At 56.0% G+C, this 21,403-nt stretch overlaps 4 protein-coding genes across 4 annotated transcripts in view; 1 reads left to right on the top strand and 3 right to left on the bottom strand.

Annotated features, from left to right (window-relative positions):
- Positions 1-560: 560 nt before the first annotated feature.
- On the top strand, positions 561-2,520 carry PTSG_05634 (uncharacterized protein; the record flags this gene model as incomplete). Its single annotated transcript, XM_004993445.1, has 2 exons — positions 561-776; positions 821-2,520. 2 exons carry the CDS (start codon positions 561-563, stop codon positions 2,066-2,068), a joined length of 1,464 nt encoding a protein of 487 aa, XP_004993502.1. The 3' UTR covers positions 2,069-2,520.
- Positions 2,521-2,718: 198 nt separating this feature from the next.
- On the bottom strand, positions 2,719-5,657 carry PTSG_05633 (annexin A7; the record flags this gene model as incomplete). The annotated part of the gene is made up of 11 exons (XM_004993444.1): positions 2,719-2,851; positions 3,065-3,140; positions 3,295-3,437; positions 3,592-3,638; positions 3,909-3,993; positions 4,163-4,213; positions 4,448-4,558; positions 4,708-4,767; positions 4,895-4,983; positions 5,155-5,302; positions 5,607-5,657. The coding sequence occupies 11 exons, from the start codon at positions 5,655-5,657 to the stop codon at positions 2,798-2,800; spliced, it is 915 nt and encodes a 304-aa protein (XP_004993501.1). The 3' UTR covers positions 2,719-2,797.
- Positions 5,658-5,756: 99 nt separating this feature from the next.
- On the bottom strand, positions 5,757-16,586 carry PTSG_12343 (isoleucyl-tRNA synthetase). Its single transcript, XM_004993443.1, has 30 exons — positions 16,402-16,586; positions 15,856-16,181; positions 15,075-15,174; positions 14,816-14,900; positions 14,565-14,672; positions 14,229-14,312; positions 13,980-14,071; positions 13,705-13,756; positions 13,330-13,414; positions 12,934-13,059; positions 12,405-12,661; positions 12,044-12,175; positions 11,708-11,787; positions 11,237-11,335; positions 10,970-11,039; positions 10,576-10,839; positions 10,244-10,308; positions 9,832-10,002; positions 9,460-9,526; positions 9,104-9,178; positions 8,819-8,942; positions 8,559-8,650; positions 8,246-8,348; positions 7,884-8,076; positions 7,611-7,677; positions 7,219-7,437; positions 6,787-6,916; positions 6,344-6,555; positions 6,118-6,168; positions 5,757-5,925 (listed from the first exon to the last, which is right to left on the bottom strand). The coding sequence occupies exons 1-30, from the start codon at positions 16,410-16,412 to the stop codon at positions 5,884-5,886; spliced, it is 3,582 nt and encodes a 1,193-aa protein (XP_004993500.1). The 5' UTR covers positions 16,413-16,586; the 3' UTR covers positions 5,757-5,883.
- Positions 16,587-16,781: 195 nt separating this feature from the next.
- Positions 16,782-21,403, bottom strand: part of PTSG_05630 (uncharacterized protein) — a 5,966-nt gene continuing 1,344 nt past the window's right edge. The window contains exons 4-10 of the mRNA XM_004993442.1: positions 21,007-21,212; positions 20,586-20,738; positions 20,103-20,239; positions 19,586-19,706; positions 19,255-19,295; positions 18,992-19,024; positions 16,782-18,779 (exon numbers count right to left, since the gene is read on the bottom strand). Of these exons, the coding sequence (XP_004993499.1) occupies positions 17,276-18,779; positions 18,992-19,024; positions 19,255-19,295; positions 19,586-19,706; positions 20,103-20,239; positions 20,586-20,738; positions 21,007-21,212 (2,195 nt within the window). The 3' untranslated portion in view covers positions 16,782-17,275. The remainder of the gene's footprint in view (positions 18,780-18,991; positions 19,025-19,254; positions 19,296-19,585; positions 19,707-20,102; positions 20,240-20,585; positions 20,739-21,006; positions 21,213-21,403) is intronic.

Raw genomic sequence — 21,403 nt, 5'->3', positions numbered from 1 at the left:
TCATGCCCCACACTCTTCCTCTCACTCTCACTTTCACTCGCACTTTATCATTCTGTACAGACTCACACGGACCTTCATTCGCTTGCCCCCTCTTTCTCATTCACTTGCCCCCTCTTTCTCATTCACTTTGATTGATTGCCTGGGAACGTGCAGCAGGCGATGCTTCAGTTCCCAGCTCGTGCACACCGAGCCTACTGATGCTGTTGTGAGCAGGGTGCAGTACCGGCAAGCGGCATTGGAAGGGGAACGCCCAGCACGCACCTTTGGCATCGACAGTGAGTGCGTGCCATCCCTCCAGCGAGAAGGCCCAAGCGTGTCTCTCCTCGCCTGCTTTCTCCACCGCACGCCATCAGCTCCCCAATCTCAGCTGGCTGGATGGATGTTGATGTGGATTGGATGTGGATGAGATGTTCATTTTCTCAGCTGTCATCCAACGCACCAAGAACCACCAAGACCCCCCGATTTGAACTGCGTGACTTCCAGCCACCCGCCAGCGCACAGTTCTTCTTCTTCTTCTTCTTCCTCTTTTGTGAAGCAAGGTGTTGCACCGACAACCAGCCATGCGCGTGTTGGTGTTTGCGGTGGCGTCGTGCCTGCTGCTTGCTGCGGGCTCGATGGCTGCCGATTATCAGCGGCACGAGTACACGACGGCTTATCAGCCCAAGCACCAGGACTACACGACCAAGCACATGGAGTACACCACGGCTTACGAGGCACCCAAGCAGGAGTACACCACGGCTTACGAGGCACCCAAGAAGGCTTACACGACCGCCTACGTCGCGCCCAAGCAGGAGTACACCACGGCTTACGAGGCACCAAGAAGGCTTACACGACCAAGCACATGGAGTACACCACCGCTTACGAGGCACCCAAGCAGGAGTACACGACCAAGCACCAGGAGTACACCACCGCTTACGAGGCACCCAAGCAGGAGTACACGACCAAGCACCAGGAGTACACCACCGCTTACGAGGCACCCAAGCAGGAGTACACCACCGCCTACGTCGCGCCCAAGCAGGAGTACACCACCAAGCACCAGGAGTACACCACGGCTTATGAGGCACCCAAGAAGGCTTACACCACCGCCTACGTCGCACCAAAGCACCAGGAGTACACCACGGCTTACGAGGCACCCAAGCAGGAGTACACGACCAAGCACCAGGAGTACACCACGGCTTATGAGGCACCCAAGAAGGCTTACACCACTGCCTACGTCGCGCCCAAGCACCAGGAGTACACGACCAAGCACCAGGAGTACACCACCGCTTACGAGGCGCCCAAGAAGGCTTACACGACGGCGTACGAGGCACCAAAGCACCAGGAGTACACCACCGCCTACGAGGCACCCAAGCAGGAGTACACCACGGCTTACGAGGCACCCAAGAAGGCTTACACCACCAAGCACATGGAGTACACCACGGCTTATGAGGCACCCAAGAAGGCTTACACGACCGCCTACGTCGCACCAAAGCACCAGGAGTACACGACGGCTTACGAGGCACCCAAGCAGGAGTACACCACCGCCTACGAGGCACCAAAGCACCAGGAGTACACGACGGCTTACGAGGCACCAAAGCACCAGGAGTACACCACGGCTTACGAGGCACCCAAGCACCAGGAGTACACCACTAAGCCCGCCTACCCACGCTACACCCAGCACCAGGAGTACACCACACGCCCCGTCTACACCACGCAGCCACCCGTCTACACCACGCAGCCACCCGTCTACACGACAGAGGCCGTGTACACCACACGCCCCGTGTACACCACCAAGCCTCCCGTGTACACGACCAAGCCACCCGTGTACACGACCAAGCACCAGGAGTACACGACGGCCTACGAGGCGCCCAAGAACGAGTACACGACGAAGAACGACTACGCCTACGCCGACAACAACTCTGGCGCCTCTGGTGCTGGGGATGCCGCTGCAGGCCTCTCTGCGGGCGCCATCGCCGGCATTGTGGTTGGCGCGCTGCTGCTTGTCGGCGCTGTTGTTGGTGGCGTCTTCTTCGCCAAGCACCGCGCCAACGCCTCTTCCTCCTCGTCCTCCGCCGTCGAGTCCGTCTAAGCGGCTTTGCTGACGGAATACCGCATGTTTTCCGCCGGCATATGTGCCCACTGCACAGAAAGCAGTGATGATCGTGCGATGCACGTTTCTGTTCCCACCTAACCCCGTCCTCCCTAACACTGTTTGCTGTTCCTGCGACTGTGGCCACTGTCTGTGCTTCTTGTTGTGGAAATGCGCGCCACCTGCAATTGGTTGATTGTTGGATGCTGATCTTTTGCTCCTTTGCTTTCTGCTGTTTTGTTCCTGTTGTTCCTGCTGCCCTGCCCCGCACTGTATCCAACTTTCCCCTCCCCCAACGGGTGCCTTGTTCTGTTGTTTCGCTGCTTCTTCTGTCCTAACGGTGATGTGGTCGTGCATTTGTGCTCCGTGTTGTGATTGTGGCGACGGCAGGCTGTTTTGACCACCGCTTGCTCCTCCTAACATTGCTCTCACACAATACACCGAACAACCGAACCTCAACAACCAAAGTACACGCGAGGGCACGTGTGTGACGTAACAGGACTGCGGGCTTTGTGATTTCCTTCACGACTGGTTTACTCCTTTGAGGCGAGAACAACGAACCAGGCCGTTGCAAATCGTCAAGCCGCTGCGGTAACACGTCTTGACATGATGTGACAACAGCGGCCATGGCCAGGGCGCATGCATGCAAGCAAAGCAACAAACGGGCGAACAAAGCAGAGTGCTTGTGAAATACAACACGGAATGCCCAGAGGCGCAAACGGTGCCGGTTTACTCGCCAACGATGGCAACGAGGAAGCGCTCGTAGTCCCCGCCAGTGTCGTCCTGCACATATGACACACGTGAGTGTGAGTGTGTGTGCGCGCGTGTGAGTGTGTGTGTGTGTGTGTGTGTGTATGGAGTATGTGTGTGTGTGTATGGAGTATGTGTGTGTGTGTATGGAGTATGTGTGTGTGTGTGTGTGTATGTGGTGTATGTGTGTGTGTGATATGCAGGCACACGGGCCTCTGTCGCAAATTGTGATGCCTGCAACCGTACCTTGATCATCTTGACGAGCTTCTTGCCGTACTTGTCCACAAACTGGGACTTGATCTGCTCCATGTCGGTCTCGGCCCTGCCAACGCAACACGTGCGCACAAGCGCATGTGTTTGTGAGCGGGTAGAGATCACCGTTCTCCACAAACAAAACGAACCCAAACAACAAACAAGCAGAACGCAAACAACAAACAAGCAGAACCCAAACAACAAACAAGCACGCGCAAACCAACCTGGAGACGACGCAGCGGATGAGAGTTTCGTCGTCGGTGCCCATGCCCTTCATGGACTTGTAGAGGCGCTCGGCGTAGAATGCGGGCTGGTCAACCGCACTCAGCAGCACGGCCTTGAACGCAAACTCAAGATCCCCACTCATCTGCACAGGAGATGCGCGGGAAAGAGGACACGGGGTGAGCCAGACAGGTGAGTTGCATGTACAGACGCACACACATACATGCACACACGTGGGCATGTCAACAGTTTGCATGGATACAAGTTGAACAAGAGGCTGCAGCAGTGTGGGCACACACCTCCTTCTCGACAGCGCGCACAAGCGTGTGGTACTTTTCAGCGACCGCTATCATCAACATGATATGACGCAGTCAATACCACAACTGGCAGGTAAGCTTGAACGTTCAATGAATGCGCGCGCACTCGCACACACACACACACACACACACACACACACACACACACACACACACACACACACACACACACACACACACACACACACACGCTGACAGTCCATATCACACTCCCTCGTTTTGCATACATGCAAGCAAGCCAGTCTCCAACTGTCCAAGGCAATATTTGCAACAGCAGTGTGTGGAGAATGTTCACTGACCGCGCAGCTGGCCAATGCCGGAGGTCATGAACTCAGACTCGTCCGTGCCCCATTTTGCCTCGCCGGCATCGTACAGCGCTTGCGCCTGCAGTTGCATGATTGAGTGGGACATGAGAGAGAGAGAGAGAGGGAGGGGGGTGTGTGTGTATGTGCGTGAAGGCACGTTAGCGTGTGTGCAAGAAGAAATCGGGTCAGAAGTACACCAAACACACCCACACACCCACACATCACAATAACAGCGTCGCGTCACGCACATCGGCCTGGGCCCTGTCCTCATCCACGTCCTCAGACTCGTCGCGGTTGCCCTGAAGAAATCCAACATTTGTGAGTTGACGTGGCGAAAGACAGAAGACAAGTGCTACACAAGGCGCAGCAACCCACACTAAAGGGTGTGTCAAATACCAACCACACGCGCTCACACACACACACACACACACACACACACACACACACACACACACACACACACACACACACACACACACACACACACACACACACACACACACACACACACACACACACACACACACACAAACCTGGAGGAGAGACACGAAGATGCGCTTGAGGTGACCGCTTGTCTCGGACATGACGTCCTTCTCGAGGTCGCGATCGTACACGCGGTGGTATGCTTCGCGGATAGCGGCAATCTGCACACCGCCAGGTCAGAGACATGGGCACGTTACACAGGGGCAGGAGGTCGGGGTAAGGGCACCAGAGGACACGAGGCGGTTTGCGGGGGTGATTTGATGCACGGCGCGCATGCCTGGAGCGCAACAGTGGACATGTGTTTGCTGACCTGGTCGTTGCTGCGCATGGCCAGCACCTCGGCGATCACCTTCTCATCCGTACCAGCACCCTGCGATCAAACAGTGCCGTTAAACACGCCACAGGTGAGGCATGTGTGGGTGGGAGAGGGGATTGGACAACAATCGCGTACATGTCGGCGTGGAGTGCGTACGTGCGTGCGTGCGTGTGGCAAGCACCTTCATGGCGTGGCGAAGGCAGTGGGCGTCGTATTCATCAGGAGGCATCATGAAGGCAATGACGGCATCCTCGAAGTTGCCTCCGAGCTCTGTTGGTCAACGTTGCACTCACAAACAAGTCAGACGCAGCGAGCAAGCAGCAACACGTGGTGGCATGCAAAAAGGACAAGGGAACGCAAGAGCGAGCCAAGGAACACATGTCACACGCCACATGGGGCCCATAGGAAAACAAGTGTGTTTACAGACATCACGGCGCATACCGGACTTGAGGTCGTCGATGAGGTCACGGCCGTACATGGTCTTGAACTGCTTCTTGAGCACTTGGCGTTGCTCGTTGTTGCACGAGGTGAGGATCTCGATGATCTTCTTCTCGTTGGTGCCGAAGCCCTTCATGGCCTTGCGCAGGCCCTGCAATGGCACACGTTGTGTGTGTGAGTGTGCGTGCGCGCGCACACGTGTGTGTGTGTGTGTGTGTGTGTGTGTGCATGTGTGCATGTGTGTGTGCGTGTGTGTGGTGAGGTCTCGCAACCACAAGCACAGATGCTGACAAGAGAGATGGTGCGTTACTTGCACAACGAGCACACCAAACCACGTTGCAGTCGTGTCATCACTGACGAACCACGCTGCACCGCAAGCTCTCTCTATCTCCCTTTTCTCGCCTCCCTCTGCTTTTGGTGGTTCTTTTTCCTTCTTCGTGTGTCACATCACACACCTGAGCGAGCTCCTCGGCATTGAAGTCGGGGTTTGCGTGGATCGATGCCATATTGGGGGATGGAGGACGGACGGTGTGCTTTGGCTTGCTTCGCTTGCTTCTTTGTTGCTTTTGTTGTCAAATCAGTGCTGGATGTGAATTGTGTTTGTGTTTCGGAAATTTACTAGAAGACTTACACAAAAACACGGCTGTGGGGCAACGAGCAAGGTTGGGAGAAGCAAGCAAGCCAAACAGAAGATTACCGCTGTTGGGAGATGTGCAGGAGGCGCGCTCTCTCTTACGCCTTGAAGATGGTGACCTGCAGAGAGGCACCCTTGATCTGCAATACAGGGAGCGAGAGAAAACCATGAGGAAGCACTACACACCTCAGTGCAAGGGCATCGAGCACACATGCACACACATAGCCACACACACACACACACACAACCAGAGCACACACTCACACACACTCTCCACCTCTCTCGCTCTCTCTGTCTCCAACACACACACACAGAAAGAGCAGAGCACGAACCTTGAGGGCTTCGGTGGCAATGACGGCCGATGCATCAGCTTCATCCGAAGCCTAACGATCAGATAAAACAGGTGGAACAGGCAGTGAGTGAGTGGGGTTGAACGAGGCTGGGGCAGGCAAAGGCATGGGCAAAAAGCGCACCAAGAAGAAGAATGAACACACCCCACACACACACACACACACGCACGCACACACACACACACACGCACACACACACATGACATACTGGCTGGAAGGTGCAGGAGAGGGCCTCGGCGATGTACGACTGGTGGGAACCAAGGACGCGTTCCAGATCGTCCGTCTTCTTGCCGCCCTGGAGCTTGTGGGTGACGGTGATTGGGTCGGTGGGGCTGAGGCCCGCTGCCTGCCGCATCTTCTGCACGCGGCTCACAACCTCACGCGCAATGCCCTCGTCAACAAGCTCGGGGTACTCAAGCACTGCACCCAACGGAAAAGAGGGAGAGCGAGAGAGGGAGAGAGACAGAGAGAGAGAGAGAGAGACAGACAGACAGACAGACACAGAGACAGAGAGACAGATGAGTGTCAAAGAAGGTGGAAGTAGGGGCAGGGCAGAGCAGAGCAAGGCCAGCAAGTGTGCAACGTGTGTGGTGTGGGGTGTACTGTGCTGTGCGGTGTTGTGTGCAGTGTGGAGCAAAGGCGGTGACGTACCATCGAGGAGGACGAGGATGTCGCCGTCGGCCTGGGCGGCGTACTTGTTGTCGTCGCCCGCATACTCGTACGACAGCACAAGATCCGTGCCCGTCAGCGTGTGGCCGCACAGCTCAATCGTTTGGGTGCTCTGCAATGCGTGTGCGCGTGCGAGTGCGTGTGCACGTGCGTGCGAGTGCGTGTGCGCATGGGCGTGAGTTGCACCAATCGACATTCAGCAGGCATGCGCGAGCGTCGACTTCACGCACTGAGAACATCAAACCCACACGAACACACACGCACACGAACACACACGCACACACACGCACACACACACACACACACGCACACACACGCACACCCACACCCACACACGTACACACACACGAACGCACACACACACACACACGCAGAGGTGCAACGGCAGTTGCCATGGCACGCATGACAATGTACCTGGTACTCGGTAAGCTGGTCGTGGGTGAGCTGGCGGACGGCAGCAGCGACCTTCTTGATGTCACTCTTCAGGCGGGAGCCGAGCGTCTTGAAGTCAGGCTGCGCCTTGAGCTTGACCTTGTACGCAGACTCGTCGCTGGACAGCGTCAGCTTGCGGATGTTCAGCTCGCTCGTCACATACGTCTGCAGCGACTGCAGATCCTCAAGCACGTTCTCCGTCTGCGTTGGTTGGTTGGTTGGTTGGTTGGTTGGTTGGTTGTTGTTGTTGTTTAAGTTGTCGTTGTTGTGTGACAATTGAGGGGTAGCTCGTGAGAATCTGTCCAAAGCAACATAGCGGCAAGATATTCACAAACGCAGCTACGCAGGGCATCAATTCGGCGGGGCGCACGTACGGTGGAGACGACGACCAGCTCCATGGCAGGGTACTTGACAGGCATCTTGTTGCGCTCGCGAAGAACACTGCACAGAGAGACGATGTGAGGGAGAGTGTATGTGAGTGAATCAGAGAGTGTGTGAGAGTACGAGAATGCCCATCATGGCAAGCACAGGGATAACACAACGCGTGCACACACGCACGGATGCACTCAAAAATGACCACTCAGTACGCAAATCATCATCCCCCCCCCCCAACAGCCATCACCACCAGCACGAGGGTCGCTGCTCACCGGCCACCGTCGATGGTGCGCTTGAGGACTTCAAAGGCGCGCACGACGCTGTGGTCCTCATAAAAGGGCTTTGGATCCGGCACCAGGTTGAAGTGCACAGACTCATCCTCTCGCACGCCATCAATCGTTCGCAGCTGCGCCTCAGCCTCAGGCGACACCTTGATGTACGGCTTCATGTGCTGGTACATCCACTCTGGTGTAGAAACGACAGCACGTGGTTGTGCATGTTAGGTGTGCGTGTCTGTGCATGTGCGTGCGTGTGTGTCTGTGTGTGTGTGTGTGTGTGTGTGTGTGTGTGTGTGTGTGTGTGTGTTTGTGTATCAGGCAACCACACTGCATGACAGCAGCAGGCGAGCCCCCACCTGCGAAGAATGGGGTGAACGGAGCCATGAACTTGGCCATGGTCATGAGCACTTCGCCGAGCGCCCACAGCGCAATGGCGGCGTCCTCGTCGCCCTCAGCACCCTGCACACGCGGTAAGACAGACAGGGGAGGGGCAAACAGTGATGGAACGGACAGATCGTCAGACAGGCATGGAGTGAGGCACGCACACACACACACACACACGCAGCGACACACACACACACACACACACACACACACACACACACACACACACACACACACACACACACACACACACACAAGCACAGCGATGGTGGCGATGGCTCGTACCTTGAGGCGCTTGCGGTTGAGCCGGACATACCAGTTGGTCAGGTTGTCCACAAACTTGAGCAGGCGGGGAACAACCGTGTACAGGCGGTATGCTGCCCATACACGCACGCCACAGCAACGAACACGATGATAATGCATGAGAAGTGCGTAGAGAGAGGGAGATATAGTGTGCGTGCGCGTGCGTGCGTGTGCATGTGCATGTGTGTGCATCCTTGATCATCTCACGTGCACACCCCGCAGCCCCACAGCCGAGCGCTCACCCTGCATCTCTGCGTGGATAAACTCGAGGAGCTCCTGCACAAACGCGAGGATCCAGCGGTCTGTCGGGTTGTCCGTGTTGCACTTGGCCGTGTCGTCAAACAGGAACGGCTGCCCGCTGCTCGCCTGCGTTATGTGCGCCCGCGTGCATGTGTGAGTGTGATGCATATAGGTGCAGTAGCAGTTACTGTGCATGGGCAATTCGGGCGCACGGGATGAACGCTCACCCCCAATGCTTCAATGCCCCTCCCCACCACGAGTTCATCCCACTCTGTCTTGAGGTGCACCTTGAGGCGGTCGGCCTGCTGCTCAAAGAAGCGGAATGCGTTGAGCCACGGCAGGAACACCTCCCTGATCAGACCCTGCACACACACACACACACACACACACACACACACACACACACACACACACACACACACACACACACACAGTACAATAAGCACGTGGTCGTGGACCGACGACAGAGGATGGGATCGTGGTGAGGAACTTTGAACCAGGGCATGTATCTCACTCGTATGCATCTCAATCGTCTGCACAACAGACGAACAAACAATGAACACACACACACACACATAACAAACAGTGTACACGACCACCCAGGGCTGATGTCATGCGAGCGTGAATGTCAAGGGCATCGCACCTGCACGCCCTTGCGCTCGAAGCGGAGGTTCTCAGCACGCACGGCTGGCGATGTGATGAGATACAGACTGGCAAGTCCAGGGCAATCGTGGTGCAATCGTGGTGGTGGTGGTGGTGGTGGTGGTGGTGGTGGTGGTGGTGGTGGTGGTGGTGGTGGTGTACACAACGTGTGAGGAAGAAAGTAAAGGTGAAACGAACGGCAGGTTGGCCGCACCCAATACACACACGCACACACACACGCACACACACACACGCACACACACACACGCACACACGCACACACACACACGCACACACACACACACACACAACAAGACAACATACACACACATACACACACACACACATACACACACACACACATGAAGCGTACCGGAGGGCGTCTGCGCCGTCCTCGTGGAGAACGAGGTTTGGATCCGGGTAGTTCTTCAGGCGCTTGCTCATCTTACGGCCGTCAGAGGCAAGCACAAGCCCGTTCACAATCAGGTTCTTCCACGGCGCCTTGTCAAACAGGCACGTGCCAATCACAAGCAGCGTGTAGAACCTGCAGTCACACGCACGAAGTGACGGGAAGAGGGGAGGGTGGAGATGGCGGAGAAGAGTGCAATTGTGAGTGAGTCGGGGAGGAAAGATGAGCAAGTGAGCAAGCAAGGCGCGAATGAGGAGCACGCATGCAGTGCTATTGAACGCACGTGCACGCAAATAGAAATGCAGGCGCACGGGGGAAGCATGCGTGCGTGTTTTGCGCTGTTTGCTTTGTTCTTTGTGTGTGGGTGCATGCTCACCAGCCACGGGTCTGGTCGATGCCCTCGGCGATAAAGTCGGCAGGGAAGTTCTGCTCAAAGTCCTCCTGCACATTGTTGGCACGATTAAGGTGCAGCAGACGACGCGTCACGTTAGGCACTGCACTCCATTTCTTTTCGCACCCGCAACCAAAAGCGGAACCAGCCACGGACACAAATCGCGCACACGAGGAGTTGTACTTGATACAACCGCACACAACCATATGATGACAAGCAGCACAGCCACCAGCACAAACACCAGCACAGCCATCACCACAACCACCAGCAACAGCGCCACCGTAATCAGAAAAAGCATGAGCACCCTCGCGGCTGACCTTGTGCTCAAAGGGGTAGTGCTGCTGGGCGTATGGCATGCTGCCGCTCTCAAACCAGCAGTCAAACACCTCGGACACGCGGCGCAGCACGCCCTTGCCCTGCTTGGAGGGGATGGTCACCTCGTCCACATACTGGCGGTGGAGGTCGGTGATGTCGTCGCGGCCAGAGAGCTCCTGCAGCTCCTCAATGGAGCCGACACACACCACTTCCTCGCCATCGTCGCTCACCCACAGCGGCAGCGGCGTGCCCCAGTACCGGTTGCGCTGCGGAAATGCACAGGGAGGACGTGAGCGAGTGATGTGGATGAGAGAGGAGAGAGAGAGAGAAGAGAGGGAGTGTGTGTGTGGGGGGGGGGTGTCAAGTGAACACACAGCAATGCGACTATGGACCTACGCTGATGGCCCAGTCGCGGGCGTTCTCCAGCCACTTGTGGAAGCGGCCGTCGCGGATGTTGTTCGGCACCCTGCACCGTACATGACGGTAACAATCGGGCAAACAGCGAGTGAGCAGGTGCACGGCATGGGTTGGTTGGATGGATGATAAGCCTGTTGAGTACATGTGCTTTGGTTCGCAACAGCAGGAGCAACATCAACAACGACGAGAACAACACCACCACCAACGATGGCGATGAATGCAGAACGTGGGGTGTGTGAGCCGCACCAGTATGTGGACTTGTTGTTCTTGAGGAGCTTCTCGTTGAGCTCTGTGACGCGGATGAACCACGACGGCAGCGTCAGGTACAGCAGCGGCGTGCCCGACCTGCACAGTGAGCCAGTGCGTCATGGTGGTGGCGATGATGGTAGTGGTGGTAGTGGTGGTAGTTGGTGCACAGGGAGGTCCAGCAAGTTTCGATGTGAGCAACGCTAACGTGGAGAGGCATCCGTGCTGCACATGTCGTGGCGACGACAACAACGACAACGACAACGACAACGACAACGACAACGACAACGACAACGACAACGACAACGACAACGACAACGACAACGACAACGACAACGACAACGACAACGACAACGACAACGACAACGACAACGACAACGACAACGAGCATGCATGGAAACAGACATGAAGCAGCGATAACATGTCGGGTGGTTTGGTGTCATGTGATGTGATGGAGGGTGGGGCACGCACCTCCAGCAGTGGGGGTAGGCGTGGCGAATGCGGGCGCTGGCAAACAGCTTGCCCTCCTCCTTCATGCGCTTGATGATGACCTGATGCAGGAGAAGCAATGACGCGAGTGAGCACAACGTGGCGATGGCAGGAATCGAGACACTGGGACCGGGGACGGGGAGGGGGATAACCGAAGCCAAGGAAAAGCCAAACACCCGCCACAACACACACACACACACACACACACACACACACACACACACACACACACAACCACACACACACACTCACACACTCACAAGTACACAAACAAACACATACACACACTCTCTCTCACGCGTGCGGTAGCATGCATACCTTGTCTGCGTCCTTGACGTACATGCCCTCCATCTCGGGGACGTCCTTGGTGTACTTGCCCGTGTGGTCAACGGGGCACACCAGGTCCTCCGTCGTCACCACACCCGCAGCCGTGCACACGCGGAAATCATCCTGCCGTGCGCATGGTGGCGGTGGAGGAGAAGAATAATGAACACATGCAAGTGGATGTGAGGTGAGTTGGGCGAATACCCCCGGGGGGCAAATGAGCGTTCCCCAGCCGTAAACACACACACACGTACACACACATACGCATACGCACACACACATACGCATACGCACATGCACACACGCACACGTACACACACACTACACCAGGCCCCTCTTTGCTGCTTGAACTGACCTCGCCATGGCCCGGGGCGTTGTGGACAATGCCAGTGCCCGAGTCGTCGGTGACGTACGTGTCAACAAGCACGCGGAACGCCTTGTCCTTGCGGTCGGCAAAGTAGGGGAAGAGCGGCTCATAGCGCATGTCCTTGAGGTCTGCGCCCTTGTACGACTCGAGGATGGTCACGTCCTCCTTCTGCTCCTCCGTGTACAGGCCGCCCGGACCAAACAGCCGGCCCTTGAGCGCAATGAAGTTCTCCCCACGCTTCTCGTCTGCAAACAAGCCGTGATTTGGTAGTTGGTTGGTTGGTTGGTTGTGGAGTGGAGTGGAGTGGAGTGGAGTGGTGTTGTGTTGTGTTGTGCGGTGGTGTATTGTGTATATGTTGTGGTGTGTATGCGTTGTGGTGCGTTGTGTTGTGTATGTGTGGAGTGGTGTTGTGTTGTGTTGTGTCAGCGTGTATTGATGCACAGCGGCGGCAAGCAACACGCATGGCAACGCGTGCAAACCCCAACCGAGTCTACCACAGTCTGCACTTCCAACACACCGCGAAACTTGACGTATTCAAACTCTGGGTGCACGCAGAGGGCGAGGTTGCTTGGGAGGGTCCACGGGGTGGTCGTCCACGCAAGGAACGATGCATCGCCGTCAACCTGCTTGAACGCAATCGTCACTGCAGCACGCGCGGGGTGTTGTGGGGACGGGGACAGGGATGGGGACGGGGTTCGGAATGGGGCAAAGCAGAACAGCAACACGTGAGCGAGTATAAAGGAGTGATATGGTTCGTTGGAGTGAACGGGAAAAAGGGAAAAGACATCGTGCACAAACACGACGAGTGTGCCTGTATCAGCCAACGATGCCAAAGGGAGTTTGAACAGAACCCGCAAATGCATGCGTTCTTGCAAGCATGCAATGATGCGATGCTGCAGTGCTGCGACGCCACCTGCTGGGTCGTCGACGTCGCGCATGTCCTGGCTGGCCTCGAAGTTGGAGAGGGGCGTTGAGAGCGCAGTCGAGAACGGCATGACCTGCGCAGCAAACAACAACAACACATGGACATGGTCGTGAACAACAAGATGCGTGCTGGAGAGCGTGTATGCGAATCGTTGTACATATGTGCATCAGCTCAGGGCACATTAGGATGCCACAACCAGTGATTTGTTCACACCACTTTTGCTCTCTCACACACACACACAAAACACATACACACAAACACAAACACACATACACACACGAACGCACACACTCTCTGTCTCCATCCTGGCAGCAACTTCATTTTCGAACATGATAAAGGGCAAGACTGGGCATGCAAGATCACCTTGTATCCGCGGTACACGAGGTTCTTGTCAAAGATCTGCTTGAACACGTACCTGTGCCATCACACAAATCAACAGCAGCAGCAGCAGCAGCAGTAGTGGTGGTGGTGAGCATGACTATTACAGAGATAGTGACAGGGCCAAAGACAGCGACAGAGGCTCAGGCACAGGGACAGACAGAGGTGGTAGGTGCGATGCGACCGCGGGGCCACATGTACACGTACAGCCGGTGCATCCAAACACATCACGAGCGCATGTGGAGGGTGAAGGTACGCACCAGACGCTCTCCATGAACCAAGGGTACATGGTCTTGTAGTCGTTGTCAAAGTCAATCCAGCGACCGAGGCGGCTCACGGTGCGGCGCCACTCCTAACACACACACACACACACACACACACACGCACGCGCATACAAGGTGAGCGCATCACTTGAGTGTAGTGGCTGTGAAGGACTCAGCAAAGAAACTGTGTTTGGGCACGGAGAATGCTCCGTCGATTGTATTCGTGATGTTCATGTTTTGGCGGACCTCGGAGTAGCGCATGACAATGGCACGGCAGGCGTCGTTGTAGGTGGCAATGCCCATCTTCATGACGTCGTCAGGGCCTTTGATCTGACACGCGTGGACACGCATTCAAGAGGGAGGGGTTGCATGCAGGCATGAGCTGGTGCGTGATTGGCACCATATAACAACAACCTTCTACAGCGCATGCTTCCTGTGGCATGTGCAGCAGCAGCAGAAAGCCAAACAGTACACGCACACAAGCACACACACACAAACCACACACACACACACACACACAAACCACTGACACACAACACAGCACACACAAAACAGCACACATGCATGCATGTATGCACGCACCCCGTATTCCTTGTCAATCTCGTACTCGACGGGGAGGCCGTGGCAGTCCCAGCCAAAGCGGCGCGGCACGTGGTACCCGCGCATGTGCGCATAGCGCGTCACGACATCCTACAAGCACAAAACAGTGCACACACACACGCACGTGCATACGTGACACGCGGCAAATCATTGTGGAGGTGAGACAACCATGGGCAGAGCAGCAGGTCGAGCCGTACGCAAGGGGCGTCCAAATCGAATACACACACGCAAACCTTGATGGTGCCAGCGAGCAAGTGGCCGTAGTGGGGAAGACCCGTGGCGAAGGGCGGGCCGTCGAAGAACACAAACTTCTCCACGCTGCAGCGGCACGTCAGTTCGTTGCAATTGAGCGCATGTGACCACGGGTGAGCAAGGGAACCAGCACACGTGTGAGTGAGTGAGTGTGTGTGTGTGTGTGTGTGTGTGTGTGCGTTTGCACGACATACGCGAGCAAGACATGGCAACATCGTTCACAAACACACACACACGCACTTTGGTTTTGACGCGGAAAACTTCATGGAGAGCTGGAAGGCGTCCTTCTCGTTCCAAAACTTGAGGATGTTCTCCTCCTCGCCAGGGAAGCTGAACATCTCTGGTTGGGCGGAGATTGCAAACATGCACACAGTGTGGATGATGAGATGAGCGTGGCAGCACATGGTGCAATACAACACAGCACGACACACAAGCCCTCACACTCGCACGCACGTTCACGCTCACATTCTCACTCACACTCACATTCTCACTCACACACGCACTCACATTCTCACTCACACACGCACTCACAAGCACACACCACACACTTCCGCTGTATTCATAGGGAAAGTGTGGGTTCATCACGGAGTTCCACCCCCACGCAAGGAGTTTGGCAAGAACGTTTATATGTCCGCATTAGAACCGGATCCCCTGTGAAACAATCGCTAGTATGGAGCGCTCGCACGCGTTCTGCCCTATGACGTCCACATGCAGGGGCAACTCAGACATCACAAGTACGTGTGCTACGAAGACATCCTTCCTGATAACGGACAGTATATTTCATTTCTCTGAACTCGCAAGCCTGGATCGGTCACTCCAATACGTCACTGGGTTGGAGACACGCGTTAGTTACTCCCCGATTAAGTCTCGGGGGGCATCCCTTTCTTCGGTGAATGCGATTTTACGATCCCGCTTAAACACACACACACACACACACACACACACACACACACACACACACACACACACACACCATGAATCAAAGCAAAGGTCAAGGGGCAAACGTCAAAATGACACGTACCCTTGCCGGTGCCTTCGGACTCGCTGCCCTTCTTGCCCTTGCCTGCGGCCTTGCCCTTCTTGCCCTTGCCTTGGGCATCCTTCTTGGGCTGATCCTTGCCGGCAGCGCCGGCAGCTGCGGCCTTCTTGTCCTTGCCCTTCTTGCCCTTCTTGCCACCCTTGTCCTTGTCGGTGGTGTCGCGGGCGGCCTTGGACGGGGCGGGTTCGCCCGTGGCGTCCTGGTACTTCTGCTCAAGCGCCTGCAGCTTCTGCAGCGCGGCCTGGCGCTTCTCGTCCAGCTCCTTCAGGACCTTGGCCTGCTCGTCGATTTCGGCCTTGAGCGTGTCCCTGACACAGAAGGATTGGACAGACGGATGGATGAATAGCAGGTCGTGCGTGCATGACATGCAAGACATCACAGTTGTTGAGTGACAAAACAGTTCGTGATGTGATCATCACACGCACAAACTGGCTCCCACGGCACGCCAGGTGCTCGCCCGCATGCAAACACACATACCACACACACACACACACACACACACACACACACACACACACACAAGCTTACATGTTGTCCATGGTTGTGTTTGAACTCGGTTGGTGTGGTTCGGATGGGTAAGTGGTGATGGGTGGGTTGGAGACAGCAGTCCACAAGGATTATGCATGCACACAAAGCACAACAACTCAATCACGTGCAGTTGACCACCGATGATGGTTGGGGAAATTTCATGCAAATTTTCACTGAAAATTCTTCGGTAACATAACAAGTGGAGGTGGTGGTGGTGGTTGCAGTGTCACAGCATATCTCTCACTCTTGTGTGTCTGCGCTCTTGCTGTCTCTCCACCACTTCTCTCCCTCTCTCCCTCTTCTTGTTTGTGCCCACGCTCTAATGCCACGTATTGGTTGTCTGGAATCAAGACAAGAATGGAAAAGAGAAGGAGGAACAAGCGGGGTTGATTTATGATTTGACAATGACATTCACACGCGGAAAACACAGAGAAAGAAAGAAAGAATTGGAACTGAACTGAACTGAACTGGGACGAATGGTAAACGCTTGAACAAACAGACGGTGGGGGGGCGAAGGAACACGCTCTGATGGTGGGGAGCAAAGAAACAGGAACCACAATGCGAGAGGTGGTACACAGAATATCGGCAACAAGAACGGCAACTTCCATTTGATGCACAGCAAAACAAGTGCACACGCAACGCGCATACCAAAACGCCATCAGTTGAGGGAGTAACAAAAAGGCCCACAGGGTGGTGACAAAGCTGTGGTCCGCACCTGGCACTCATTCAGAGAACACACACACACACACACACACACACACACACACACTCATGCGCGCACACGCATGCGCACACACTCATGCGCGCACACTCATACACACACATACGCACAAACTCTCACTCTCTCATTCTCTCGCCCTCTCTCATCACACAGCTACTTGTCTTGCTCGTGCACGGACGGCAACACCGTGAGGGCTGTCTTGAACTCATCATCATCCTCGCCGTTATCCTCGTGAGCATCATTGTCGTGATCGTTGCCATGGCCATCGCCTGTCCGCGCTGGCGACTGTAGCGAACTGGCCAGACTGCTGGACGCATCATAGTACACACTCTGCTCAAGACTGCCGCTTGTCGTTGGCCTCCCTTCTGCTTCGTCTTCCCCCGCAACAGCCGCAGTGTCACTGCAACCATCACCATCACCACCATTACCATCATTATCGTCGTCGTCATCAGACGGGATGGGCGGGGGCGTGCCTGGTGGTGAAGGTAGCCTTGCCTCACCACCATCGCCGCCCTTGTTCTCCTCCTCCTTCTCCACGCGCTCCTGCAGTGACACGGGCGCTTCTGCTGTCTCCGTGGCAGCGCTCGGTTGCGCCGGGGTGGTGTCGCCATCGTGGGACGAGTCACGCATGATGTGGCTCTTCCGGGTGATGATACTGTCGCGGCGTGGCGGGAGAAAGCCCTCTGCGCCCGGCTTGGGAAGCGACACCAGCACCGCGTCCTCCTGCCTGTCAAACGCCTCTGTCTTCCACTCCTGCGACTTGCGCTTCTCCCCATCGCGCCGGCCCGCCTTCTTTGTCTTCTTGCCCGGCTTGCCTGCCTGTTTCGCGTGACCATCGCCACTGTTACCTTCCCTTCGCTGCTGTTCTTGTTGCGCTTGCTGCTGCTGCTGCTGTCGTTGTTGTTGTTGCTGTTGCTGCTGCTGTTGCTGCTCGTGTGGCGGTTGGCTGGCAGATGCGTCCGCTGCTTCCTCCGACGCGCGTGCACTGAGATCTCCAAACGAGACAGACTGCGCCTTGCTGCGCCGCTGGCCTGCTTGCGATGTGCCCTTGCTAGGCGCTACATCACTGCCGCCATCGCCACCAACGCCGTCCGGGCGCGCCTTGTATGGCTGTGTCTGCCCAACAGGCGTGGTCTGCCTGCGCTTGTGGTGCGGGGCCGGTGTGTTGCGCTTCATCATCTCCTCATACTCCTGCACTCGAAGCAGGTCCTCGTACGTCACAATGTTCTCGTAATCGTATGCGCTGAGCAAGGCGTCAACATCACGGCTGTCTTCGCCCTCCCCGCCTTCCGCTCCGGCACGCGCGTGCTGCGCGCGTTCCTCGCCCCCCTGCCCATTGCCACCACTGCTGCTATCGCCGCCGCCAGCACCGCTATTTCTCTTCTGCCGCCGCTTGCCGCCGCCAATCTGGAACGACACGCCCGCATCAACAACGCCATCGCCACCATCGCCAGGACCACCATCATTGTCATTGCCTTCATCGGCAAACCGGACCGCACGTCCAGTAGTCGCGCTGCCGCCGTTCACGTGCTCGTGTTGGTGTTGGGTGTCTTCAACTTCACCCCACTGCGCCTCGTAGTCAGCCCCCTCGCCTTCGTCGCCCTCCTCAAGGTCGTCAAAGTTGTCGCTGTAGCGCTTGCGCACGAAGCCCGTGTTCCTGTTGTGTCGACGCCACCGGTTGGCGTGAGGGCATGGCGGCGGTGGTGTGTGTGTGTGTGTGTGTGTGTGTGTGTGTGTGTGTGTGTGTGTGTGTGTGTGTGTGTGTTTGTTTGTTTGTGAGTGTGGGAGGGGGGCAAACGATGATCATGTTTTTGTGTTTGCGTGTGTTTGAAAGAGCACATGCAGGGAGGGTGGCATGCGTGGACGTACATTCGCTTGCGAGACGGAGCAACCTTGACAGGGCTGAAGTTCACCCAAAGCACACACACACACGCACACACACACACACACACACACACACACACACAGAGCAACGGCGGTGATGCATACGTGAGCAATGGATGGGATGGCAAGAAGACAGCATTGAACACGGCGAGCAGAGGTGAAAAGGATGCGTACGCGTGTGCGTGTGTGTGCACGTGTGTGTGTGCGTGTGCGTGTGTGTTGAATGTGTTTGGTTAAGAATTACTAACTCTCTGTCGTCTGCAAGTAGCGGTGCGTGCAAGTCCGAGTGCTAGGCAAACAGAAGAAGAACACAAAAGGGCATGCGTGGACAGTGTGTGAGGGGTGGACAGCAGCGAGACTGTGACGGCGCATGCACGCATTCATCACATGTTGTTGACAAGCCCCAGCGAGCAGGAGCAAGCGCAAACACACACACACACACACACACACACACACACCACCACCACCACCACCACCACCACCACCACCACCACCACCACACACCACACACCACACGCACGCACGCACACACACACACACACACAACAACAAACTACAGCAGCACGGGCGACATGGCACCTTTGTGTCTGTGGACCACGCCGTGACGGTGTGCTCCTGGTTCTCGGTGAGGGCAATGCGCACACGCCGGCCCTTGATGGACTTGAAGCGCTTGCGCAGCGACGACGGCGTTAGACGTTGCCTGATGGCGGTTGGTTGGTGGGTTGGTTGGATGGTAGTGGTGGAGAATAGAAGAACAAGAACAAGAACAAGAACCAGGCAGTGAGCCGATGCCAGAGGATGAGGACACACATACACACCGCACATACACACCGCACATACACACCGCACATACACACCGCACATACACACCACACATACACACCGCACATACACACCATACACACCACACATACACACCGCACATACACACCGCACATACACACCGCACATACACACCGCACATACACACCGCACATACACACCACACATACACACCGCACATACACACCATACACACCACACATACACACCGCACATACACACCGCACATACACACCACCACTACCATCCACCATCCCCTAATACTCAACAGCACCTGTTGAGTGGGTCGAAGAAGAAGACAATGAGGATACCGAGACCATTGAAGGTGATCCACACCGTGTGCGCGACCTCCAGGTGCGTCTCCGTGTACTCGTATGCGGCGCACATCGACTGCAGTGTGTCGTGCTTCAACTGGTGATGCAACGTGGCCAGCGTGGTCGTGGCGGTGGTGAGGATGGTATGAGACGGGGTGTTGGGTGTAAGGTTGTACGCGCTGCGCTGCACATGAACAGCACAACAAAGTGCCGCCAACCAACAAGCAAACACGCAAACACACAAACACGCAAACACGCACACACAAATGTACACACGCACAATCATGTACGTGCACGCACACACACACACACACGCACACACAAACGTACACACGCACAATCACGCACGCGCACGCAAGTACACACACAAACAAACAAGTATTCACGCGCATATTACACACACACACACAAACAAACAAACAAACAAACAAACAGATACGCACCGCAAAGTATTTGATGAGGTCTGAGACGAGCAAGAGGACGAAGAAGAGCGGGTACACGCGCAAGGGCTGATACACGCCGCGAATAATGTCCTTTCGCAGCTCAATCATCTTCTTGTTGCGCAGCTTCTCGGGACGCGGCAGGTGCTGGAAGGTCTGGTGGGCCCGTCAGTGATGATGGCAGGTGGTGATGAGCTCGTGAGAGAGACGGAGCAAGCTTGCTTGTACATCAGCACGATTTAACACAACAAATTCCAACAGCACAACTTTTCACAACATGTCACAACAGCAGCAACACGCAATGTGGTCCAACACAGTCAGAGAAACCCCCAAAGCCAACACATGACACCCCCTCCCCCTATTTCTGCTCTCGCTGTCTTCCCTTCCCGTTCCCCCCCCCCCGCCTCCTCTTCTGTCTGCGCACCTGCAACTGCTCCTCGGCCTGCTTGAGGACGGCGCGCTGGGTGTGGATGCGATAAAGCATCCAGCAGTAGAGCACGAGCGGGAAGAACATGTACAGATTGCGGGCGTAAGAGAAGCGGATGGCGAGGTCGAGGCAGTCCACAATGAGTTGCGTGGGCCAATCCTCCGTGTAGCAACCGCGCTTCTTGCACAGCCCAAAGGACAGCCCTACAACGCGAGTGGGGGCGTGGTTGGTTGGATGCGGACGATGAGTGGTGTTGTTTGGATGGTTGGATGGTTTGTTGAGGGGTAAGAAGGCGGGCACTGGCGGAACGATTGGGAATGGAATTGGAAATGTTTCTGAAACAAGGCATGACCAAAACACACGCCACCACACACACACACACACACACACACGC

This window comes from Salpingoeca rosetta, assembly GCF_000188695.1.
Source record: "Salpingoeca rosetta unplaced genomic scaffold supercont1.13, whole genome shotgun sequence".
Lineage (NCBI taxonomy): Eukaryota > Choanoflagellata > Craspedida > Salpingoecidae > Salpingoeca > Salpingoeca rosetta.
The sequence above is the reverse complement of the archived record's forward strand: the minus strand, read 5'-3'. Positions and strand labels throughout refer to the sequence as shown.

Coding starts and splice junctions, on each gene's coding strand:
- PTSG_12343 (XM_004993443.1), bottom strand. Junction 13,060..13,329: donor CGACGTCGACGACCCAGCAG/GTGGCGTCGCAG, acceptor CGCGTGCTGCAG/TGACGATTGCGTTCAAGCAG. Junction 6,169..6,343: donor TCTCCTGCACCTTCCAGCCA/GTATGTCATGTG, acceptor TCTGATCGTTAG/GCTTCGGATGAAGCTGATGC.